The 21,293-nt window shown below is 37.8% G+C and overlaps 6 protein-coding genes across 6 annotated transcripts; 3 read left to right on the top strand and 3 right to left on the bottom strand.

Annotated features, from left to right (window-relative positions):
* Positions 4,572–6,465, bottom strand: LOC104791772 (probable cysteine protease RD19D). The gene is made up of 4 exons (XM_019246817.1): positions 5,918–6,465; positions 5,452–5,571; positions 5,116–5,359; positions 4,572–5,020 (listed from the first exon to the last, which is right to left on the bottom strand). The coding sequence occupies exons 1-4, from the start codon at positions 6,218–6,220 to the stop codon at positions 4,746–4,748; spliced, it is 942 nt and encodes a 313-aa protein (XP_019102362.1). The 5' UTR covers positions 6,221–6,465; the 3' UTR covers positions 4,572–4,745.
* On the top strand, positions 7,126–9,233 carry LOC104791771 (serine/threonine protein phosphatase 2A 57 kDa regulatory subunit B' epsilon isoform-like). Its single transcript, XM_010517736.2, has 3 exons — positions 7,126–7,279; positions 7,369–8,612; positions 8,725–9,233. The coding sequence occupies exons 2-3, from the start codon at positions 7,437–7,439 to the stop codon at positions 9,025–9,027; spliced, it is 1,479 nt and encodes a 492-aa protein (XP_010516038.1). The 5' UTR covers positions 7,126–7,279; positions 7,369–7,436; the 3' UTR covers positions 9,028–9,233.
* On the bottom strand, positions 9,631–12,755 carry LOC104791770 (probable pectate lyase 13; the record flags this gene model as incomplete). Its single annotated transcript, XM_010517735.2, is given in 4 exon segments — positions 9,631–9,950; positions 10,867–11,075; positions 11,654–12,539; positions 12,638–12,755. Coding segments are annotated over 4 exon segments (1,475 nt in total), but the record flags the coding sequence as incomplete, so codon positions are not given.
* On the top strand, positions 14,402–18,982 carry LOC104699135 (FBD-associated F-box protein At4g10400-like). Its single transcript, XM_010414477.2, has 4 exons — positions 14,402–14,552; positions 17,696–18,386; positions 18,456–18,593; positions 18,707–18,982. The coding sequence occupies exons 1-4, from the start codon at positions 14,407–14,409 to the stop codon at positions 18,980–18,982; spliced, it is 1,251 nt and encodes a 416-aa protein (XP_010412779.1). The 5' UTR covers positions 14,402–14,406.
* Positions 19,399–19,925, top strand: LOC104699134 (uncharacterized protein At4g04775-like). The gene is made up of 2 exons (XM_010414476.1): positions 19,399–19,578; positions 19,647–19,925. Exons 1-2 carry the CDS (start codon positions 19,399–19,401, stop codon positions 19,923–19,925), a joined length of 459 nt encoding a protein of 152 aa, XP_010412778.1.
* Positions 20,300–21,221, bottom strand: LOC104699133. The gene is made up of 3 exons (XM_010414475.1): positions 21,043–21,221; positions 20,433–20,940; positions 20,300–20,356 (listed from the first exon to the last, which is right to left on the bottom strand). Exons 1-3 carry the CDS (start codon positions 21,219–21,221, stop codon positions 20,300–20,302), a joined length of 744 nt encoding a protein of 247 aa, XP_010412777.1.

Here is a 21,293-nt window from a genome sequence, read left to right as displayed (position 1 = left end):
AAAAAAAAAAAAACTCATTATCTTGGTTTATTATTTAATTTGGTTAGGAATTTGATTAAATTCCAAAAAGAAAACAAATGTTGTCGTTTGGTTCTTGCGCGTGTGCGTGCGTCGAGGGAGGGACGGTGCGGAGAACGTCACATATATCTGTGAGTAACCCCACGTCTTTGATTGTCGGTTCGGTCTCATCCACCGACACTCTCAGAAACAACATTTTCATTACAAAACTATATATACAGTACATGTTTTATTATTAGAATTTGAGATCTTTTTCATTCCTATCAATTATGCGTCGGTCCAAATATGCCTAGTAGCAAATTTCATCTTTAGTTTGGTTGCTTCATTCTTTTATGTGACGTCGATTTTCATATGGACAATATTTCGATGGTTAGCTCAACTATAGTTTCAGTTTAAAACAAAGATTGGGTTCGAGTTCGGGTTACTTTGGTTTGAAAGAAACGTATCAAAGTCAAACCAAAATTATTTTGATTTTAGTGTATGAAATGCGGCTTTTAATTTTGTTTAGTTTGATTATAGTCATGATCATCATATGCGATAGTGTATATCTGATGTTTGGATTGTTATAGTTTGTCGTTAATTCTTTACTTTCATATAAAATTTTGAAAGCTTACGAACCTTCGAAAATATTATATGGTTGGTTTGGTTTGGTCAACCAAGGGTTTGTTTTGATTAGATTGTTTAAGCTTAGTTTGATGCATGTTTAGGTCAAATGACACTCAAGTCCATAAACTATTGCATTGGAGAGGAGAACAATATTAGTCTTTATCCTTATCGCCAAATACTCAGATTCGTAATTTTTTTTTTAAATCATTTTTTTTTTTTGGGTGGACAACCATTACACCTGACCTAGTTGAACTACCGACACACAGGTAGATAAGATGAAATGGTTTTGTTTCTTTGTTAATCTTCGAAGGTTACAAAAATTTTAAGTGTACATATTTTGATGTCGATATTTAAGTTAAACAACGTTTTACTTTTTTAAAATCATATTCTGTATCGGGATTCAAATTTGACCATGTTAACAAATCGCTTTCAAACCGAATATATTAACCGAATAAAGAATGCGAAAATAGTTCAGGTTACTTATAGCACAACTACAAGAAGATATGTTTCCATCCAGTTTGTTAAAAAACAATTAAGCATTAAAACAAAATTGAGACACTACTTTTATAAAATGGTTAGCTTTTTTGTCTACTTCTAATCGCATCAAAAAGAACGCCGAAAGTGAAACTTTTTAACAAAAGTGGGCTTCGAGTTCGCACTGTGTGTTCTTGTTCAATACACTTTTGCTGTCTTTTGAGAGAGGTTGAAAATCTGAGATTTCACTAAGGAAAAGGAAAAAAAAGGAAAAAAGAAAAGAAGTTAAAGAAAGAGAGGTTAGTAATAGAAGAAAATCTTTTAGTGGAATACTCTTGCCTAGCACCGGGTAAGCATCACGGGGCCTACTCTCACGTATACGACAGCAACAACATCAACAAAATATGGTAATCTGACTTGGTCAATTTCTTAACCATATTTGTAAATTCTCTTTTTTTTCAGTTATCTAACTATTGTTTAATCAATAGTCAATTGACACATATATCTATATGTATTGGAGAAAAAAAAAAAAGAGCACATTCCTTTCATTTTTTTTTTTGTCGAACAAACCCCATTTTATTAAGTTGGTGATATAAATCATCGGTTCTATTAAGTTCGAGGGGATTATTGGTTCTATGATTTTAATGGATTTGGAAATCCAAACAAAAATCAAGTGTTATTCAATCATTAATTTTAAAATACTTATCAAAATTAGGTGTTATTTGTTCTATAATTTACAAATACTTGTTAAAATCCCATGTTATTCATTTAATGATTTGTTTTTGGATGTCAAAATCCACAATATATTTTAAATGGATTTGAAAGTGTAAAATAGAAGAGTTATCTTCCTGTCAACGGGACAACAATCAATCTTTTTTGGTCCGTTCAAATCCAAGGATAAAACATGTTAATTTCAAAATCCATGTATTTTGATATCTAGAATTTACAATTCTATTTGGATTTAGAAATCACCTCTCCAATAACAGCCCCTTAAACTCTCTTCTAAAAAGAGTCTTTCAGCGGTCAAAAAACTTACATGGGAAAAAACAATACAAAGATTGAAGGATTCCTAACAAACCACAACATCCCAAGATAACAAGAAGGATAAAAATAACAAGTGCAACTAAATAAGCTAGTGCAAAGATAAGGGGGCATAAAAGCCATAGATATAGTGTGATCCACCAAGGAGATCAATCACATGAAGTGAAGGGAGGCTGACGAAGACCGAATCACTGGTCATAAATCGACAATTTGCCACACTGGAATACAAAGATTCCGACGGGTTTTTAAAAACCTAACTCGCAGAAAAGATGATGAATCTTCAGCTCCCTGAAAAAGGAGGCAGCATGTAGGTTGGGAACAAGTTCCCAAGAGTAAAGTACCGGAGAAAGGATCCAAGATAAAGCCACCTTGCCACACCACGTTGAAATATCTAAACCAAGTGGTTACCCAAGAGTAGAGAGCACAAAGCGACTGTGAAGACAAGGGATTGGTGACAAGGAAAAAAACACGAGCGCCTCGACAGAAAAATAGAGAAAGCTAACCATGCACTCCAAAAGACACCACTAGGAAGAAGAAGACACTTCCGACAATATACTATGTATCGGATGATAAGACGAGCATATACCACCTTTCGCAAAAGCACCCATGCTAGAAATGGATCAGCCTTAAAGGGAAATCTCTCTGTGAGAGAGGAGGAAAGTGAAAAAACTATCACCGAAGCAGACATTCCAGGGTCCAAAAATTCACAAAAACTACTAGTAAACAAAACCAATAGATTTGGGGACCGCTCTTTTCGCTTGAAATTCTGCTTTGGACTTAACCTCTTTTAAGAAAGTGATCTCTCCCAGCAGGAAGAAAATAAGAAGATATCACTCTCCTTGATGGAGGAAGTTGAGACTACAAGACCCTTATGGTCTATAGGTAACACATTTAACTTGCGTCTATAACTTTTTACACGTTGCACATACATTGTTTTGTTCGTAGCTAGAACAAAGCAAAAAAATGAGGATTTTCCTAAGATCTTTCTTAATACCAAGAAAAATACACACTGGTACACACACAAGAAACCTAGAAACTGGCCTAACTCCATTGAAGTTTTTATTGGGCCCAAAATCTTGGAAAATAAACTGGTCTAACAACCACGAATTAACAGGTGACACCATTTCCATTACTAGTTTTTTTGGACTCACTAGGCCCCTTAACAAAAACCTTTTGAAGGCCATAACCAAAATTTTGGCCCATCTCAATTAGGGTTTTGACCCTTCTTTGACAAATCTGCCAGAGGTTGCAGCGGTTAAAAGACGATCCACCAATACACGCCGGAGATTCTTTCCGGTCATACGATATAGGTCTCATCCACAGTTTGGATAGAACTCGTATGGGGGCTCGTATACGAAGTTTTTATTGAGACCCTTTCATTTTTTTTATTTATTATTTTCATTAGTCATAAGATTGAGGCAGACAACCTAGAGAATATGAATTATGTGAGTTATTTTGAATATGAATTATTGAGTTATTAGGGTATTTTAATATTTTTTTAAAAATATGAATTATTTTCCTTATGTCAAAATATGAATTATGTGAGTTTCTCTTCTTATTTTCATATGATGTTTTTAAAAAAAAAAAAAAAAAATCATATAATTTGATGTTTTGTATCTTTAATGAAAGAACATAGAAATTTATTTTCAAAGTTTATTATCCCTACAAAATCTACAATTCCATCTCAATGATCTCATTTGTGCCTCGAGGCATTCAAGAAATGGAGAAGTGCTATACAGTTATAGCTGATCGTATTCGTATATATGATTGGGAAAACGATAGTTGTGTTGTGTCGGTTCCATAATTTGTTAATACCGATAGAAGATATATCCAGAAGTCATATACTAGTACGTAGCCCACCTATTCCAAAAAATAACGGCCTCACTCAAAGCTCAAGATGAGAAGCCCTCGAGCCTTCAATTGATTTTTTTTCCTTTACAAAAATGTTTATTGCCCCTTCTGTTCTACTATATGTATATGATAATATGCTGATACAATTTAAAAGAGAGTAAACATAAATTTATGAGTATATATCAAAAACACACATTAAGCTAAATTTTCAACGAAATCCTACTAAAAGGTAAAAACCACAACGAAGTATCAAGTATATGATGTCAAAAATCCAAAACCAAATAAAGTGTTCCGATACGAAAAAGACCGTGCAAAACGAAAGATGGGTACGTGAAAACGATTAGGCTGTGCTTCTTTACGGTGATAGCAACGACCTGTCACCAACTCTTATCTGTTTTGTAGTTGTTTAGCGACAGATTTTGGTCAAAGAAATACTAGTTCAGTGATTTCATAATCGTTTGCGATCTCAAAGATCTCATTTTTAGCTATAATTTCGCTGATTGCTAATCCACAGTTATTTTCTTCTCATACCAAATTTTATTTCTATTTCACCAAGCTACGATTAATTACGTGCGACTAAATAAGGAACATTCTCAAGAAGAAATGTATAAAGGGAAGATATATCACCAATTGTTACTACAAAGACAGTCAAGACAAACGGTCGCGGAATGACCAAACCCCCTAACTCCACTCCTAAAACATGATCAAACCCTAAAACATAAACCAAGAGAGTGCAAAGGGAAGACGAGACCCATCTAGGACGAGACTTGGGTGGCTACCGCAGAGACCATTGAGTTAATCCCACATATATCGTGGCCACGACACAACTTGTAGTACCCATTCTCTCCCCACTTCTTCCCCCATGAGTTCTTGATAACCCAATAGGGTTTATTACTAAGCCGCAAGATCGAAAACCCTTTTGATCCGTACCCAACAAGTAGTACCCCGTGGTTAATCCTTCTCTTGCTGCATATAAGCGGACACGACACTCCTCCTATATACGTCTGCATGAACACCGCGTTTAATCCCACTGTGCAATCAAACACAAAACACAACAACAAATTAAGCGTTAGATATTTGGACTTCGAACACACAAATTGCTGATTTTAGTCATATTAATATCACCTGCTAAGGGACCATGTCGAACTAAATTTGCTGCGATTTGATTCTCATCCAGTGGTATAGTGGTGAAGTTCGCTACTTTTACCGCAACCTTCGCAGGATCGAACTTGCACTGGCCTTTTTTACCGGTGTAAGGATAGGATTTTTCCTCTTCTAAGCCTCCTGCTTCCATCAAATACTCGTAGGCATTTGTCATGAGTCCACCACCACATCCATTGTCGCATGCTTTTTTGTCCATTGGATCGCACTATACTCGTATATTACAAAATAAATTTTCAAATTAAAATAAAAAAAGGAGGACCAAGTCAGATTGAAAATTTAATGGATTTAAAAACTGACCGCTTTATCACAATCGACAAGTTGTTGTTCGCTAAGACTGAGGAGCTTCCCGGTGGAGACAAAATGGGCTCCTTCAGCTGCTCCTGTTGTGCTAAATGCCCAGCACGATCCACATGCACCCTTCACATCCACACACACCATGACCATGTAGTTAGAAACCCATTGACACAATATTCTCAATCAAATTAAGCGCAAACAAATTTAAATCATATATAGAGTTCGAGACAATTCTCTATGAAACTACATATCAATTAATTACTATACCAAGTCACAATTAGCAACATTAATTTGAGAGTACTCTAAATCTAACTAGTAAATTAAATGCCTAATTACAAAATAAAAGAAACAGGTCATATTCTATATATATTCTTTTTACGTTGCAATCAAATATGTAATCCAAGCCTTTAGACAATTTATATATACAATATGTAACTATGTAACACCCGTAGATAGAATAAAAACATACTTGATTCTTGACCTCAGTAACTCCACCTTTCTCCCTCCAGTCAAAATCATCAGGCAATCCCTCAACACCAACCATGGGTGCCTCCGCTCCAACCGTAACGCCACTACCGCGGTCAACATCAGCTACTCCAGTGTACATCCGCTTGAACTCATCTTCCGTGAGGTCAGAGAACTGCGTGACTCCATGGACGGCGGTGGGATCCATCATCTGGTGCTCAGCCGCCTTGAGGACGTTTTTGGCGAATATCCCGAGGCGGTGGACGTACTCCTCCCTAGTGGAGTAGCTCTTGCCGTAATCGGACATAAAAACCTAGAACTTGCTCTCCGTGTGGGTTCCGAGTAGATTCAGATTCGGGCGTACTCGACGACCACCGTCCGTGACTTGGCGTATGGTGATCATGTCATCTACGGAAGCTACGACGTGGCAGAAGAAGATTGCGCATGTTATTAGCTGTGCTAAGGCTTTAGCCACCATGATCGATCGCTGTTATGGATGGGTCTTGTTTTGAGGTGGCCTTAGTTAGTCCCCAGAGATCTCAATGGCTTTGTGTGTATATAAAGAGTGGGATGATTGATTTACACATAAGTTTAAGGTAACGAAAGTGTTGGAGAGATACATGCAGAGTAGAGACACGTGGGATGTCTGCATGTAGTAACCTAGTGTTACACAATGAAGCTGCGTGACACGTGTTTATGTCATCCAGAAGTAATAAATCAGATGTTTTAGTTTTTGAGTCTAGAAGAATATATATATATATATATATATATATAAACGTAGTCTGGTCAAGTTGGTTTCTTTTAGTGATAAATCAAATTAAGTTTATACGTTAGGTTTTACCATCGGACAGTAGCACACTGTTTTCTTTGGTAATTGGTACGCTACAGTCTAGACAGATATTATATGGTGAGAGGTCAGAGAGTTACAAATTGGTGATGCCAAATTGATCCTACAGCTAGAAAGCCACTGGTTGATTATATTAGGCTTCGGCCCATATATCACAACAGATAGTCAGATACTGTAATTTATTTCATCGTCAGCCGTTTAAAAACAAAATAAAGTTTACTATGTAAATTTATAGATTTGAAAAGAAGAATCTTTAAAAAATTAGATTCTACATGTACTTGTCTTCCTATTTAAAATTTCTCTAACCAATCATAATAATATTTGGTTTATGAAATTGCATCTTAATATTTATAACTTTTATGCAAAGCTTCAATACATGGTTAAAAATACATGTCCCTAAACTTGATCCTCCTCCTCCTCCTTCGTTCTTACATCAAAACTTCTTTCTCACGGTGTTTCTGGTTTCGGCCTAAATGCTTCTTCTTTCTCAGATTCTCCGATCCATTCAACGTTTCAGAGGTAAATATATATATATATATAATCTTTCTTCCTCCATCATTCGTTTCAATCAACGACGAATCTTTTTGGTTTCTTTATTCTTTTTACAGGGTTCTGAATCAATTAATCCAAAAAAGGTTACGTTTTTATTGAACCAAACAAAAAAAAAAAATCGAAGATGTTCAACAAAATCATTAAACTGGGTCAGAAGAAATTCAACAAATCAGATCAACACCACCAAGATAACAACAACCCCTCCACCAACAACGTCGTCCGCAGCAGCCGCACCGCACCCACCACCGCATCCTCTGTTTCGAATGGCGAGTCTCAAACGACGGCTTCTTCTCCTTCGCAGACACCAAACCACCCAATGTTCACAACAACGCCGACCCTCGAAGTGCTTCCTCTGTTAAAAGACGTGTCTTCCTCAGATCGGCCTCTCCTCTTCATGAAGAAGGCTCACATGTGTTCTTGCCATTGTGATTTCTCTGATACTCTGATAATGCCACGTGAGAAAGCGATCAAAAGGCAGACGCTTCTTGAATTGGTTGATTTCCTTCACTCTTCCTCTGGTAAAGTCAATGAGACGATGCAGAGTGAGCTCATACGTATGGTTTCAGCTAACATTTTCCGGTGTCTCCCACCTGCGCATCATGAGAACACTGGAGCTCCTCCTGAAGGGAATGATCCTGAAGAAGAAGAGCCTTATCTTGAGCCATGGTGGCCTCATTTGCAGCTCGTTTACGAGCTTCTTTTGCGGTACGTTGTGTCTTCCGAAATCGAGCCTAAGACTGCGAAAAAGTTCATCAATCACACCTTTGTGTCGAGGTTACTTGATTTGTTTGACTCTGAGGATCCTAGGGAGAGGGAGTATTTGAAAACTGTTCTTCATAGGATCTATGGAAAGTTCATATTTCACCGCCCTTTTATCAGGTGTTCGATTTATAACGTTTTCTACAAGTTCTTGTATGAGACTGAGAGGTGCATTGGTGTTGGTGAGTTGTTGGAGATCCTTGGAAGCGTGATCAATGGCTTTACAGTACCTATGAGAGAGGAGCATAGGTTGTATCTTGTGAAAGCTATTTTGCCACTACATAAGTCTAAGAGTATCTCCATCTACCACCAGCAGTTGTCGTATTGCGTGACACAGTTTGTGGAGAAAGATTACAAGTTGGCTGATTCCGTGATCCGAGGCTTGTTGAAGTTTTGGCCGCTTACGAATTGTCAAAAGGAGGTTCTGTTCTTGGGAGAGTTGGAAGAAGTCTTGGATGCTACAGAGCCCTCTGAGTTTCAGCAATGTGTTGTTCCTCTCTTTACTCAGATTGGGAAATGTCTTAATAGCGCACACTTCCAGGTTCGTTTCTTTTTGAGTTTTGTACTTAGAAAAAGCTAGTCATAGATACAACAAGTCAAATACATTTTGAGATATAGAGTGTGGTTGTTGATAAGAGATGTGAGGAGTGCAGGTGGCAGAGAGAGCTCTTTTCTTGTGGAACAATGAACATATCGTAGGCTTGATTGCTCAGAACAAAGACGTGATCTTCCCTATAATCTTTGAAGCATTGGAGAGGAACATGAAAGGACATTGGAACCAAGCGGTGCATGGTCTATCTGAGAACGTTAGAAGAATGTTTCTTGAGATGGACACTGATCTCTTTGAGGAGTGCGAGAAACAACACGCCGAGAACGAAGCTAAGGCATGCGTAATGTTGGAACAAAGAGAATTGACATGGAGGAGACTTGAAGAAGCTGCTTCTCTAGCTGCTTAACTAAAAGCCCTAATTGATGACTTCTTTAGCTATCTTTTTTTTTCTTTTTCTTATCAAAGTAATGTTTTTTTAGAAACACTCTAATAATTGGTTTATTTGTTTGTTCTTTCTCATTTTTTGGGTCTCTTGTAAATGGCGACCGGGAATATTAATCCACATGTCGCCGACGAGATCATGTCATAGAAGATAAAATTTAGTGCTGTTCATTGCTGCTTCTGCAAAACTTGGTAGGAACTACAAGTGTTTTACCAGCATAGACGATATGTTTCTTAACTACTCCCGACTCATACTTTTTTAATGAAGACACTGATTTTGACTTGGACTTGTAGTTCATTGGTTAATTTCTTCTAATTTTTCAACACACTCTTTTGTAACGTAGTTTTCGTCAAGAAGATATAAAAAGGTAATGGACAATGGACATGGAAACAAAGAGCTGACTAATAGAAAGATGAAAATGTTACATCCTCCTGATGAGCCAATGCATTTGATTGGATGAGACAAAGTTCGTCTTTGACGTTGCCTTCACAGTCCCATTTCAGGTTTGTATTGTTAACATAAAAAGAAAAGTAAGAAAATAATGGAGAGAGAGAGCCACTTTGCCACTTTACACCAAAAACCAATCAATTTGAACGGTCCATATCCTATTTGTTATCCATCCGTTTTACAACAATAATAGAGTTGATGACAATGACAAAACCGAAATCATTAACAAAGAAAACAATAACGTTAAACGCGTCTGCGGCGGCGGTGCAGGGCTTCCAAATATCATCCCGAAGAAATTGCTGTCGTCGCCGTTACTGCTGCTACTACTTCCTCTTGTTGTACCGCCCATACCACTCATATCGCCAATCCCTCCACCGCCACTACCGCTGCCTTCACCTCCATACGGTGAATAAGAATTGCCACTCTGACCTTGATCATCCCTGTACTCACCAAAAAATCATCTCATTAGAAAGTTATACAGTATGAAGATTTGATCATACGTTAGCTTAAAATAAAAAAAAAAGTCAAAAAAAGGATACATTAACTAATGCGATTTAAAAGGACTTTATGGATCCATAGAAAAAGGAATCATCTTTCTACGTAAGGGTCCCCTCTAACTCATAATGACATCATTACTCCCAAAAAAACTAATTGGCTTTTGTATCATAGAATGACAAATAAATTAGATTTGATGTATCAAAATGTAGCTGCATCAAGATCTTAATTAACACAATATGACAGACATTTAGACCGCCCCCAATTATCCCAAATGGACAAAAAAAATGATGGAAACTCGAAAAAGAATAAAGTAGTAAAATATGAAAAATAGGCAAGTGGGTAGAGACATTAGTCAAGTTGGTCGGTTCCCCAAGCAGACGATCACGTGCAACTCTCTCTACTTGGAATTTTGGAATACTGCCAAAATCCTATTGTCTCACATTCTCTCAAAGAGCTATTCTTTATTCAAATTAGTAATGATTTACCAAATTTCCAACTAATAATACTCTAGTTACATATCTTCATTTAGGAATAATTTTGAATATAACTTAGAACCTCAAAAGAAAAAGTAAGGACCAGTTTATTCTATACTAGTCAACTTTCAAAACCCATTATACGTAGTGACATAAACAAGACTATAAAATAGAAAGACTAAAAAACACAAACCAAAATAGTAAAATAATTAGGGTTGTTATCAGAGGCTTGGACTTAACGGCAATAGCAAATCATACGCTCCCTCCTCTATCTAAGCACGCGCTTTCACAGCTAATTTTAATTAGTAGTAGTATAAGATCATGCTTCATTTTTTTTTTTTAATAAGATGTTTTCATTAAAAGAAGGGTAAAAAAAAAGTAGTACCTGGGACCGCCAAAAACGCCAGCGTTCCGAGTGAGCTGGTCGACGAGAGAAGCAGCTTTAGGGTCCACACTAGAAGCTTTAGAGTACATTGAGCTCATGCCTTCACCAGATGCCACAAAGAAAGCTCCATTCTCCATCAGATCTCCTTCCGTTCTCCAATTCCAATTCGCCCATTCTCCATCGTCTTTCGAGTCCACTCTCTTCGTCACCTGCTTTTTTTTTGTTTACACCAAATCAGCAAAAACAATCTCTGTTCCACGCCCCGTCTTAGCGCGTGGTGAATACTTAAACAACAAAAAAAAAAAAGTGTGTGGAGGAGGACAGAGAAGAAGAAGAAGAAGAAGCAGCCCACATGGCTGTCATGCACTTATACTATACACATACCATCGCTATCTCTCTCACTCCTCGTAGACCCAATTCTCATAAAAAAATAAGATTCTTCTTTCTTTATGTCATTTTTTTTCCCATTTACATAAAAACTTATAACCGGATATTTGAAGATATTTTTTTTCCTCCTAGTAGCTAAAGACCAACACAACAACTGTCCATGTGAAATATGAACTGGACTCATAGGAATGAAAACTACACATTTGTCTAAAGAAAAGTTCTCTATGGTTTTTAAATCTATCCACAAAAACATACTAAACCCTAAAAAGTTCTTAAAGATAAAGAAGTGTTGTTCCCACATCATTATAACAACAAGAACATATAAAAAAAAAGGAAAGATATTTAGATATGGGTAATTCAAAAAAAAAAAATGTAAACTTTGTAGTAAGATTAAAGTTACCTCTTTAGCGCTAGGATCAGAAGGAGCAGCGTAACGATTACCTTGGCTGTTAATGGTTGGGTTACCACTACCACCAATAGCATACATCTTCCACTCAGTGAAATCATTATTCACAACATGAATATAACCTCTCCGACATCTAGGCATCCTCTGAACAAGCCCTTGTCCGAAATGATTAAACGCTATCGTCACCTGCATCCCCGTATCAGGCCCGTAGTTATCGTCATGACCCAACAACATCACCTCGTCGTGGTGCGTGAAGTAGTTGTTAGATATCGTTATAGCTGTTGAACCCATCACCGCATCTATAAGCCCGTCGGTGCAATGGCTCATGGAGCAATGGTCAACCCAGATCTTCTGAGATCCGAAGATCGAGATCCCGTCTCCGTCGGATCTACCTCGTTTCTCGAATCCAGCTGAAGGTTTACAGTCGTAGATGTGGAGATTGTGGATGATGATGTGTTGAACGTATTGTAGAGTTAAGCAGCCGTTCCCTGTGATGTGTACTGCTGACCCACGGCCGTCTAAGGTCTTGTAGCTGCTGATGATGAGTTCTTGTTTCAATCTGATGAGCATGTTTGAAGAGAAGACGATCCAGAGCGGCTCTTCTTGGATAACGCCGTAACGGAGTGTTCCTGGAGTTGGGTTTGTTGGGTTGTTGTCGGAGGAGTCGGTGACGACGTAGATCTTGCCGTTTTTGCCTCCGAGTGTGCCGTGTCCGAAGCCGATTGAACAGTCGGCGAGTCTTTGACGGTTTGATGACCAGTCTGAGTCGCTGCACTTCCAGCAATCGTCGATTGGGTTTCCGGTACGGCAAGAAGAGGATGAGGACGATGAGGATGATGAGGAGCCTAGTTGTCTTCTTGCCATAGATGCATTGACACTCCTGTGAATTTTGGAGGAGGAGGAAGAAGAAGAAAGATTTAGTTTTTATTGGGAAAATGTGAAAGGAGAGAGAGAGAAAGATAGGAACTTTTTGATTACCTGATGACATGGAGAGCGACGGAGTCAGGGGAAGGATGTTGGTGAGGGAGAGTGAGATTTAGGGGTTTAGTAGCGGCGAGGAGTGTGAAGAAGAAGAGGCAGAGAATGAAAATGGTGTTTGTGAAGTTTGGGAGAAGCATCTTTAACGGCGGATTGTGACTTGGTTTGGTTGGTGCTTGCTTGAATTTTTGGCGGTGAATGTTGGTTGGGTTGGGTCTGGTAAAGTGTCAGAAGAAGAAGAAGAATGTTGGTTTAGAAATGTGGAGAGAGAGAAGCAGGGAAGGATTTGAAGTCCACATGAGAGAAAGCTTTGCAGTAGAGGAGGAGGAAGAAGAAGCTGCTGCTGCTTTCTCTCTCTCTCTCTCTGCTTCTCTGCCTTCTTGCTGGAAACAAGGCTAATAGGTTTTCTTGAGATTTTGACTCTGTTTCTCTTGGAGATTTGTGTCCACTTGCGTTGGTGGAGATTGGTTAGAATTTGGGCCTCTCGCTTGCAAAAGAAAGCCCATATTAATATTGAGCCAAGAGGTTTCAGTTCATATATCTTCATTGAACAAACAAATATACATCTCCATGTCTCCTAAAAGTCGTCGTAGTTAGCAAAGTTGGTCTCCATTAGTTTAACTAACCGAAATTCCTTTAAATACCACTAATATTTTTTTTTTTCCAAAAATACCATAAAATTATTTTTTTCTAAAATTACCATAAACACAAAAAATTGATTTTTAAGGATATAAAATTTATTTTTTAGGTTTAGGTTAACACATTTAGTTTTAGGGTATAGTTTTTAGGGATAGTGTTTAATATTTAGAATTTAGGAATTAGTTTTTAGTATTAGAAATTTAGTTCAATTATGTGGTATTTTTGAGAAAAAAAACTAAAGTGTGATATTTTTGGAATAAAAACCTATTTTAGTGTTATTTATGACAATTGCCCTTTAACTAATGTCGGTTTAGACTTTAGAGAGTCTCCGACCTCTCCACATGTCTCATATCTTCATATTATCTAGGGACTTTCTGTAATGGACAATATTAACTAACAGGTAACAGCGTCATATGAAACGTTTGTATGATCTTTGAAAATTAATATAAGTGTGTTTATTAGGACTCCAAATAAGAAAAAGGAGTTTAACAGAAAAGTTCGGCCCATAATCAGGCCCAGGAACATGACCATATAAACAGAAAGGTTTTGCCGCCGTTCCTTAAGCTTAGCGATTTCGATGCTTTTTGATTTAAGCTTTATTTTTTTTTTTATGCTTAGTCGGTGTCTCTGTTTTCCTTTTATTTAGGTTCTAGCCTTCTAGATATAATAGAAACTTAACAATTCATAGTTGTTGGTTTTCGATTCGTTGATCGTAAGACATAACTTTTATTTGAAGAATTTTTCTTCTCTTAATCCTATCACAGCCAGACCAAGCGTGTTCTCAACGCAATAAGAAGACGGGATTCACAGACTAAACAAGATCGCGTAGCTAGTCTACACCAATTTTACATGTAACCTTCCTGGATTCCTAGTACAGAAAATCAAGTCTAGTATACAGTTCTTCGGGTACTTTCCGTCTATCTTCTGATACGGGTTCACCGGGGCCTTCAGCTTTCTCTAAGATTTTGTCCCGTCCTCTTTGTGTCTGAGTTTTTCACTTTTTACTACTTCTTTAGCTTCTTTAGTCTTGAAGATGTTTTTATTTGTGTGTGTGTGTGTTTTTTTTTTCCTTATCTAGGTTGGAACTTGTTGGAAACCGTAACAAGACTAATTTGGTGGTTTAGAAAGATATGGACAGAATCAGCGGGTTATGTGATGAGCTGCTTATTAAGATATTATTGTATGTTCCGACTAAAGTTGCTGTATCCACTAGCATTTTGTCTAAACGATGGGAGTATCTTTGGATGTGGTTGCCTAAATTTGATTACGGTAGTAAGTATGATTCACCCCCAAAAAGCTGTTGGATATGTTTCTCAAATGGGCTTTTATTCAGTTGGGCTTTAATTACCCAACTTTGGTGTTGTCGTGTATTGTGTTTTGACAAAGTCTTTCTTCCTTAAAGAAAAAGTTGAGATCGACAGTTTTGCTTGAGGTCGGTTGTAACTGGCAGAGAGATGACTGAAATTTCGGAGGGAAAGTTTGATTTTGTGGTATAAAGACATGAGCCCAGCCTTCTATTTTGAGATGAAAAAAAGAACTTCTTCTCTTTTCTACTTCTTCGTCTTCTTCTTCTTCTTCTAATTTCTGATTTTGAGTTTGAGAGTTTCATCTCAATTGAATTGAGTACACAGTTCAATTGAGAGCAGAGTAAACCCTGGAGTGAGCCGTCTTGGTTATCTTGCACCGGGATTAGGCGGTTTTTCGCTCAAGTGCAGTAGATTTTCTACAGCTCTGCAACTTAAGCTTCTCTGTTCTTTCTCATTTGTTCTGAGTCTGGTTCTGTTTCCAACAATCTTGAGCGAAAAAATACCTTTGTTGGTTCTATCACGATTCAGATTGCCAAAGAACTCTGCAGTGCCAGATCTGTCAAAGCTTCAACCTTTGGTTGGTTCCAATTACCGTCGATGGTCAGAGGAACTCATGTTCTTTTTTCAAGAGGTTTTGCTTAGACTACGTTCTCGTTGAAGACACGTCCGAGTCTTCTTCTCAAGCAGACTTGACCCAATCAAGTAAGTCAAAACCTGAAGGCTCCTTGGAAGATCACAATCGCTCTTGCCGTGGCCACATCATCAAACACCTTTCGGAGAAGTTGTTTGATATATATGTCAACTATGACTCGGCAAAGGAGATTTGGAACAACTTGAAGAAAAGATACGGGGCTGAAGATGAAGGCAAGAAACAATACGTGACTTCAAAATGGACCTCCTTTCAGATGAAGGATGATCTCCCTGTTCTCGATCAACTCCACGAGTATGAAGCCATTGTATCCAAGATTCAGGCTGAAGGCATACCAATCGATGAGCAACTGGCTGCTTTAGTGCTCATTGACAAATTGTCTCCATCATGGAATGGCTATCGATCCAAGCTGAAGCATGAGAAAAAGAAGATGTCGCTTGATGAATTGATTCCTGACATAATGATTGAGGATGCCAACAGAAACTACTTGGGTAACAACACCATCTCTCGTACTATTCCTGATAATGCTAATGTGGTGGAAACTTCTGGTGGTGCAAAGGGCAGGTTCAAATTTAACAAAAACCAAGGGAAGAACAATGGTGTTGCCTTTAAACCATCTGTTGAATTCAAGAAGAAACTCAAATGCTGGAATTGCAATAAGGCAGGACACAAAAAGCAGGACTGCCGTCTACCACCTCAGCCAAATGAACCAAACAAAGCTCACCTCACAGAAGAACTAATTGCTGTCACCACTGAGGTAAATGCTGCGATTGATGTGGTGGAATGGATCATTGATTCAGGTTCCACACGTCACATCTGCAGCCAAAAGACTCTCTTTAAAACTCTTGATGAATCTGATGGTGATAGTGTGTACTTAGGTGATGCTAGTGCTTTGCAAGTTGCTGGAGTTGGTGAAGTTTCTTTGAAATTATCCTCTGGAAGAATTTTAACTTTGACTAAGGTCTTGTTTGTCCCAAACATGCGTAGGAATTTAATTTCTGGTGCTTTGATGATGAATGCTGGGTTTAAGCAAACTTATGAGGCTGGAAAATTAGTGATAACTAAGAATGGGGGGTATGTGGGAAAAGCCTTTTGTAAGGGAAATCTCTTTGTACTTGAAATAATGAATGAAAGTGCTAGTGCTTCTGCTTACTTTGTGAGTGCTTTGGATACTTGGCATGGTAGATTAGGTCACTTAAATGTGAACTCAATCAAACGTTTAAAGCATGCTAATTTGATTCCTGATAACTTAGAAAAGGATATCTCAAAATGTGAAATTTGTGTGGAAGCAAAGCATGCTAGAAAGCCTTTTTCATATCCTGTTAATCGAAAATCTGAATTGCTTGAACTTATTCATTCTGATTTGGCTGATTTTAAAAGCACCACTAGTAGAGGTGGCAAGCATTATTACATTACATTTGTCGATGATTTTTCTAGATATACAAGAGTTTATTTATTAAGATCAAAGGATGAGGCATGTGAAATGTTTATGCAATATAAAGCTGAAGTTGAAAATCACATATAAAGCTGAAGGCCACAACTTGATATTTTAAAGCTTTTTTGACATATCATACAAAAAAGCTTTAAAATACACCTATATCCCACTGTCATAAATATTGACAAAAGCTTTAAAATATCAAGTTGTGGCATGTGAAATGTTTATGCAATATAAAGCTGAAGTTGAAAATCACATAAAACATATAACTTTTGTCATAGGTGAAAAAGACACATTTTTAAATTTGTGCATAGGACCCTCTGTTGGGCCGGCACAGTATGTAGATGCAGAGAGCGTTCGTCGGATCTGCTTGTTCAACCAATTTTTATTTTTACTTTCCCACAATACGAGAAATAGAGTTTTAACAATGAAAGCTCGGCCTTTAATTATCAGGCCCAGTAAGATGCCCATCAGTAACCCCCAAATTAAAATGGAAGCCGAAAAGGTTTGATGAGTGGTGAGAGTAGCAACGGCGAGGACGAAGCTTTGGCCGTTCCCGATGCTCAGCGATTCAGGTATCTTCTAATAATCCATGCTTTTCGATTGAAGCTTCTTTTTACATTTACCCTTCCTCGATTCTTACCTAGTTCAGACATCCATGTCTACTCAGAACTGAAAAGGGTATACAGTTCTTAGGACACTTTCTCTAAGGTTTTGTCTCGTTCCTTCTTGTGTCTGAGTTTTTTTTTCACTTGTTACTAATTCGTTCTGCTAGATTCTTGAGCCTTAAAAGATGTTTTCTTGTGTTTTATTTGTTCTTATCAAGGTCGGAACTTCTGTGAACAGTAACTTAGTAACTTGGGGGGGGGGTTTTGTAAAGCGATGGACTGAATCAGTGAGTTATCTGATGAGTTTCTTATCAAGATATTATTGTTTGTTCCGACTAAAGTTGCTGTGTCTACTAGCATTTTGTCGAAACGATGGGAGTATCTTTGGATGTGGTTGCCTAAACTTGATTACGGTGGTAGACATTATTCACCTTCTGATTGCGAAATGTTACAGTGTTTTCTTGAAAAAAATCTGCCGTTGCATAGAGCTCCGGTTATAGAAAGCTTTCGTCTTGTTTGTAGTTCAGAGTTTAAAGCTGAGAATATCAAGCTTTGGGTTGTTATAGCAGTTTCTCGCTGCTTACGTAAGCTGAAGGTCTATTATTCTTCATATCCGATGAAGCCAAACATATTGCCTAGTAACTTGTATACATGCAAATCGCTCGTGATCTTGAAACTCGAAGGCAATATTCTCTTGGATGTTCCTCGAATGGGTGTTCTTCCCTCTCTGAAAACTTTGCAACTTAAAAGAGTAATATACTTCAATGAAGAATCTCTTCAACGGCTTCTATCTAATTGCCCTGTTCTTGAAGATCTATTGGTGGATTTACGTGAGGTTGACAACATGGGAAAGTTAACTGTTGTTGTCCCATCTTTGCAGAGTTTATCGCTCTATATACCTTATAATTTTGATATAGATGAAATTGAGATAAGAACTCCTTTTTTAAAGTATTTTAAACTTGAAGATTGTAATGATAAGAGTCACTATTGTTTGGTTGAGAATATGCCTAACTTGATGGAGGCATATGTAGAGGTTGGTTTGGATAACATCAAGAGTCTTATTGGATCAATCACATCTGTCAAGCGTCTTTCAATATGTATATCTTCAAAGGTAATGATTTTCCATTTACCAACTCATCTAGTATAATCATCTGTTAATAATTTCAATATTTATGGGCAGGCTATGTATGATGAAGGTTTTGTCTTCAACCAGCTTGAACATCTGAAGATATGTTTTGGGGAGTTTTCTTCGAATCTGCTTGTCCGACTGCTCAAAGATTCTTCTAACTTACAAGTACTAGACCTTTCTGAAATGGATGTAAGTTTGTTCGTTTGACTCTTTCTTTCTTGCCCTGATGCACAACATCATGGTAAAAGTCTTTTATCAAAAAGAAAACACGGTAAAAGTCTAATTCATCTGTTCGATCGCAGGATCACTGTCATGAAGATATGATGGTTAACTGGATTCAACCAAGTACTGTCCCTGAATGTATGTTGTTGAGTCTACAAACTCTCAAATGGTGGGGATACATAGGAACACCAGGAGAGAGAGATGTGGCAGTTTATATCTTGAAAAATGTCGTTCACTTAAAGACTATGACAGTCACATCATTTGAAGTAGAAGTTCCAAAATTTGAGATGATCAAGGAGTTGGCACTTTCTTCTAGAGCTTCAACAGCATGCCAACTCGTGTTTAATTGTCGATGATCCATGGACTCCTATGGTTTTGTCGTCTAACTCTCAGAAAACTTTTTTCTTCATGTGTTTTGATGGAGAAACGAGCTACCCCCAAGAACTATCATATCTCGCTGGATGGAGCCCGAACTTGAGCCACAATCTATATAGCTATGTAAACTATGACCAATCTCTATGTCCCCCCAAATTAAAAGTTCTACACCTATATCCCCCTGGAAATGAATTGCTTCGGTTTATCCGGTGAACCGCAGACCAAACAATATAAACTCAAAATTAAACCAATTATGACCCGATCCCTACATAGTCACGACCCGATTCCTTACCCACAAATTCCCAATTTTCAAATATCACGAACCCTACAATCAACTTGACATTGTTCTTCTTCTGTCTTATTTTCTGGGTTCCCATTATCGAATTCGAGCTCCAGAATGAGCAATTTATCAACAAAGTCGACTGGAACTTCCAGTTCTCGTGCGAGAGGAAGAGTTTTCGGTGTGCCAAAGAGATGTTGGTGCGGGGAAGCTGTTGTGGCATTGATCTTGATCTCGAAATCTGATCCGAATCCTTACCGGAGATACTACCGTTGTAGTTTTGTTGCAACAAATAAGGTAAAAGTTTTGTTTTTTTCTTCTTGTTTCATGATTTTGGTTGGTTCTAATTTATGGGAAATTGGTAGCTTCGGAACGATGAACACACGTTCAAGTGGGTCGATGAAGCTTTGCTGAATGAGGTAGATGCATTGATCTCGAGGAATGCTGGACTTGAGCAACAGCTGAAAGAGCTTAGGACAGAGAGGTTGGAGTTTGATACTATGGTTTATGAGAAGATGGAGAAAGAGGTCTTGGAGAAGGTTGAAGATGGTTTAGGTGAAGCCAAATCATGGAATAAAAAGATGATGAGTGTTATATTGTTAGTCTGTATGGTCATGATTGGACTAAGCAAAGTAGTTGGTTGAAGATGGTGTATGGTCATGGTTGTAACCTTTTGTGTTAAGACATTTGTATTACAAACCTTTTGTGGTAAACATGAAGCTCCATTTGTTTCAAACATGAAGTTAAACATGAAGCTATGCTTTCATACAAAATAATACAAAAGAGATAGGGAGCAAAGAGATTAAATTCAATGTCATAAACGTTAAAATAGATCATACAAAAGAGATAATAAAGGCAAGAGTTGTTGTGGTCAAAAATACATTATAGGCAACCACAAATTTCACCATTTGAGACAAAAGAAACTAAGCGACCTAGGGGAAGACAAGAGTTTATGTGGTCGAAAAATACATTATAGGCAACCACAAAATTAGCACCCTAGTTAGAAGTAGCTACTTGATCATTCTTGAGTTAGTGAACCTTGACTTGGTTCAACTTGAGAAGGCTGTCGAGAAGGCTGAAAAAAAAAATAGAAATTTAGTAAAACCATCAAAGTTAGAAATTTAAACCATCAAAGCAATAATGCATCATACCTTGGCAAATTCAGCCTTATGGAACTTAGAGTTATGGTTAGCTTCCCCACAAATGCCACAATGCATTATTCTTTTCTTCTGTTTTGGTTGCTTCTTAGTAGGTGACTCATTCACACCCTTCTTCCTTTTCTTGTCAGCCTTGGTCTGGTTTTCTTTAGGTGGTTCTGCAAACACTTTATTCTCATTTGTGTGAGGCCAAAACTTTGCACTCCTTTGTGGAATTAGGCCTTCTTCATAATTTCTCCTCCATATAGCTGTTCGGAACCACTGGCAGACGTAGTCTTCAGCCTTTAGCGTCTTATGAATGATGAGACCATATGCATGCTCACATGGGATGCCACAAATTTGCCACTTCTGACACGTACAAGTCATCTTCTTTAGACAGACACGGTGAGAGTCTCCACTGACTTTGACTTCAAATGTGCCATTTGTGCTTGTTGATACCTTAGCCATAGATGCTAGTTTGTGCTCATCCGCAAGAAACATAACAACATATGGAGTACAGATCCTTGCAAACATTTGTGAAAAACATGAGTAGTATAAACAAAAAAAAAATTACATAAGTAGGAGAATATATGTTTTACCTGTGTGAGAATGAGATAAGGCAGACCTCTTTGCAATTCGCACCATGGCCAGTCGTCTTATTGCCTCTAACATGGCAACAAAAGGCTTCTCTCTTGCCTTGTTGATGGAGCTGTTAAATGACTCAGTCGGGTTATTGTCGACATCTTTGCAGTAATTACCAACCTTGTGGAATGCCCTACACCAACTCTTTGGATTTGTCCTCATTACATCACTGTAAACGCGAGAATCATAAGCAAATATCCTCTCCAAATGCCGCAAATACTCTGTCTCATTGTA

The sequence above is a fragment of the Camelina sativa genome, chromosome 6 (genome assembly GCF_000633955.1).
Source record: "Camelina sativa cultivar DH55 chromosome 6, Cs, whole genome shotgun sequence".
Taxonomy (NCBI): Eukaryota; Viridiplantae; Streptophyta; class Magnoliopsida; order Brassicales; family Brassicaceae; genus Camelina; species Camelina sativa.
Note: the sequence above shows the minus strand (reverse complement) of the source record. Positions and strands in the feature narration are given on the sequence as shown.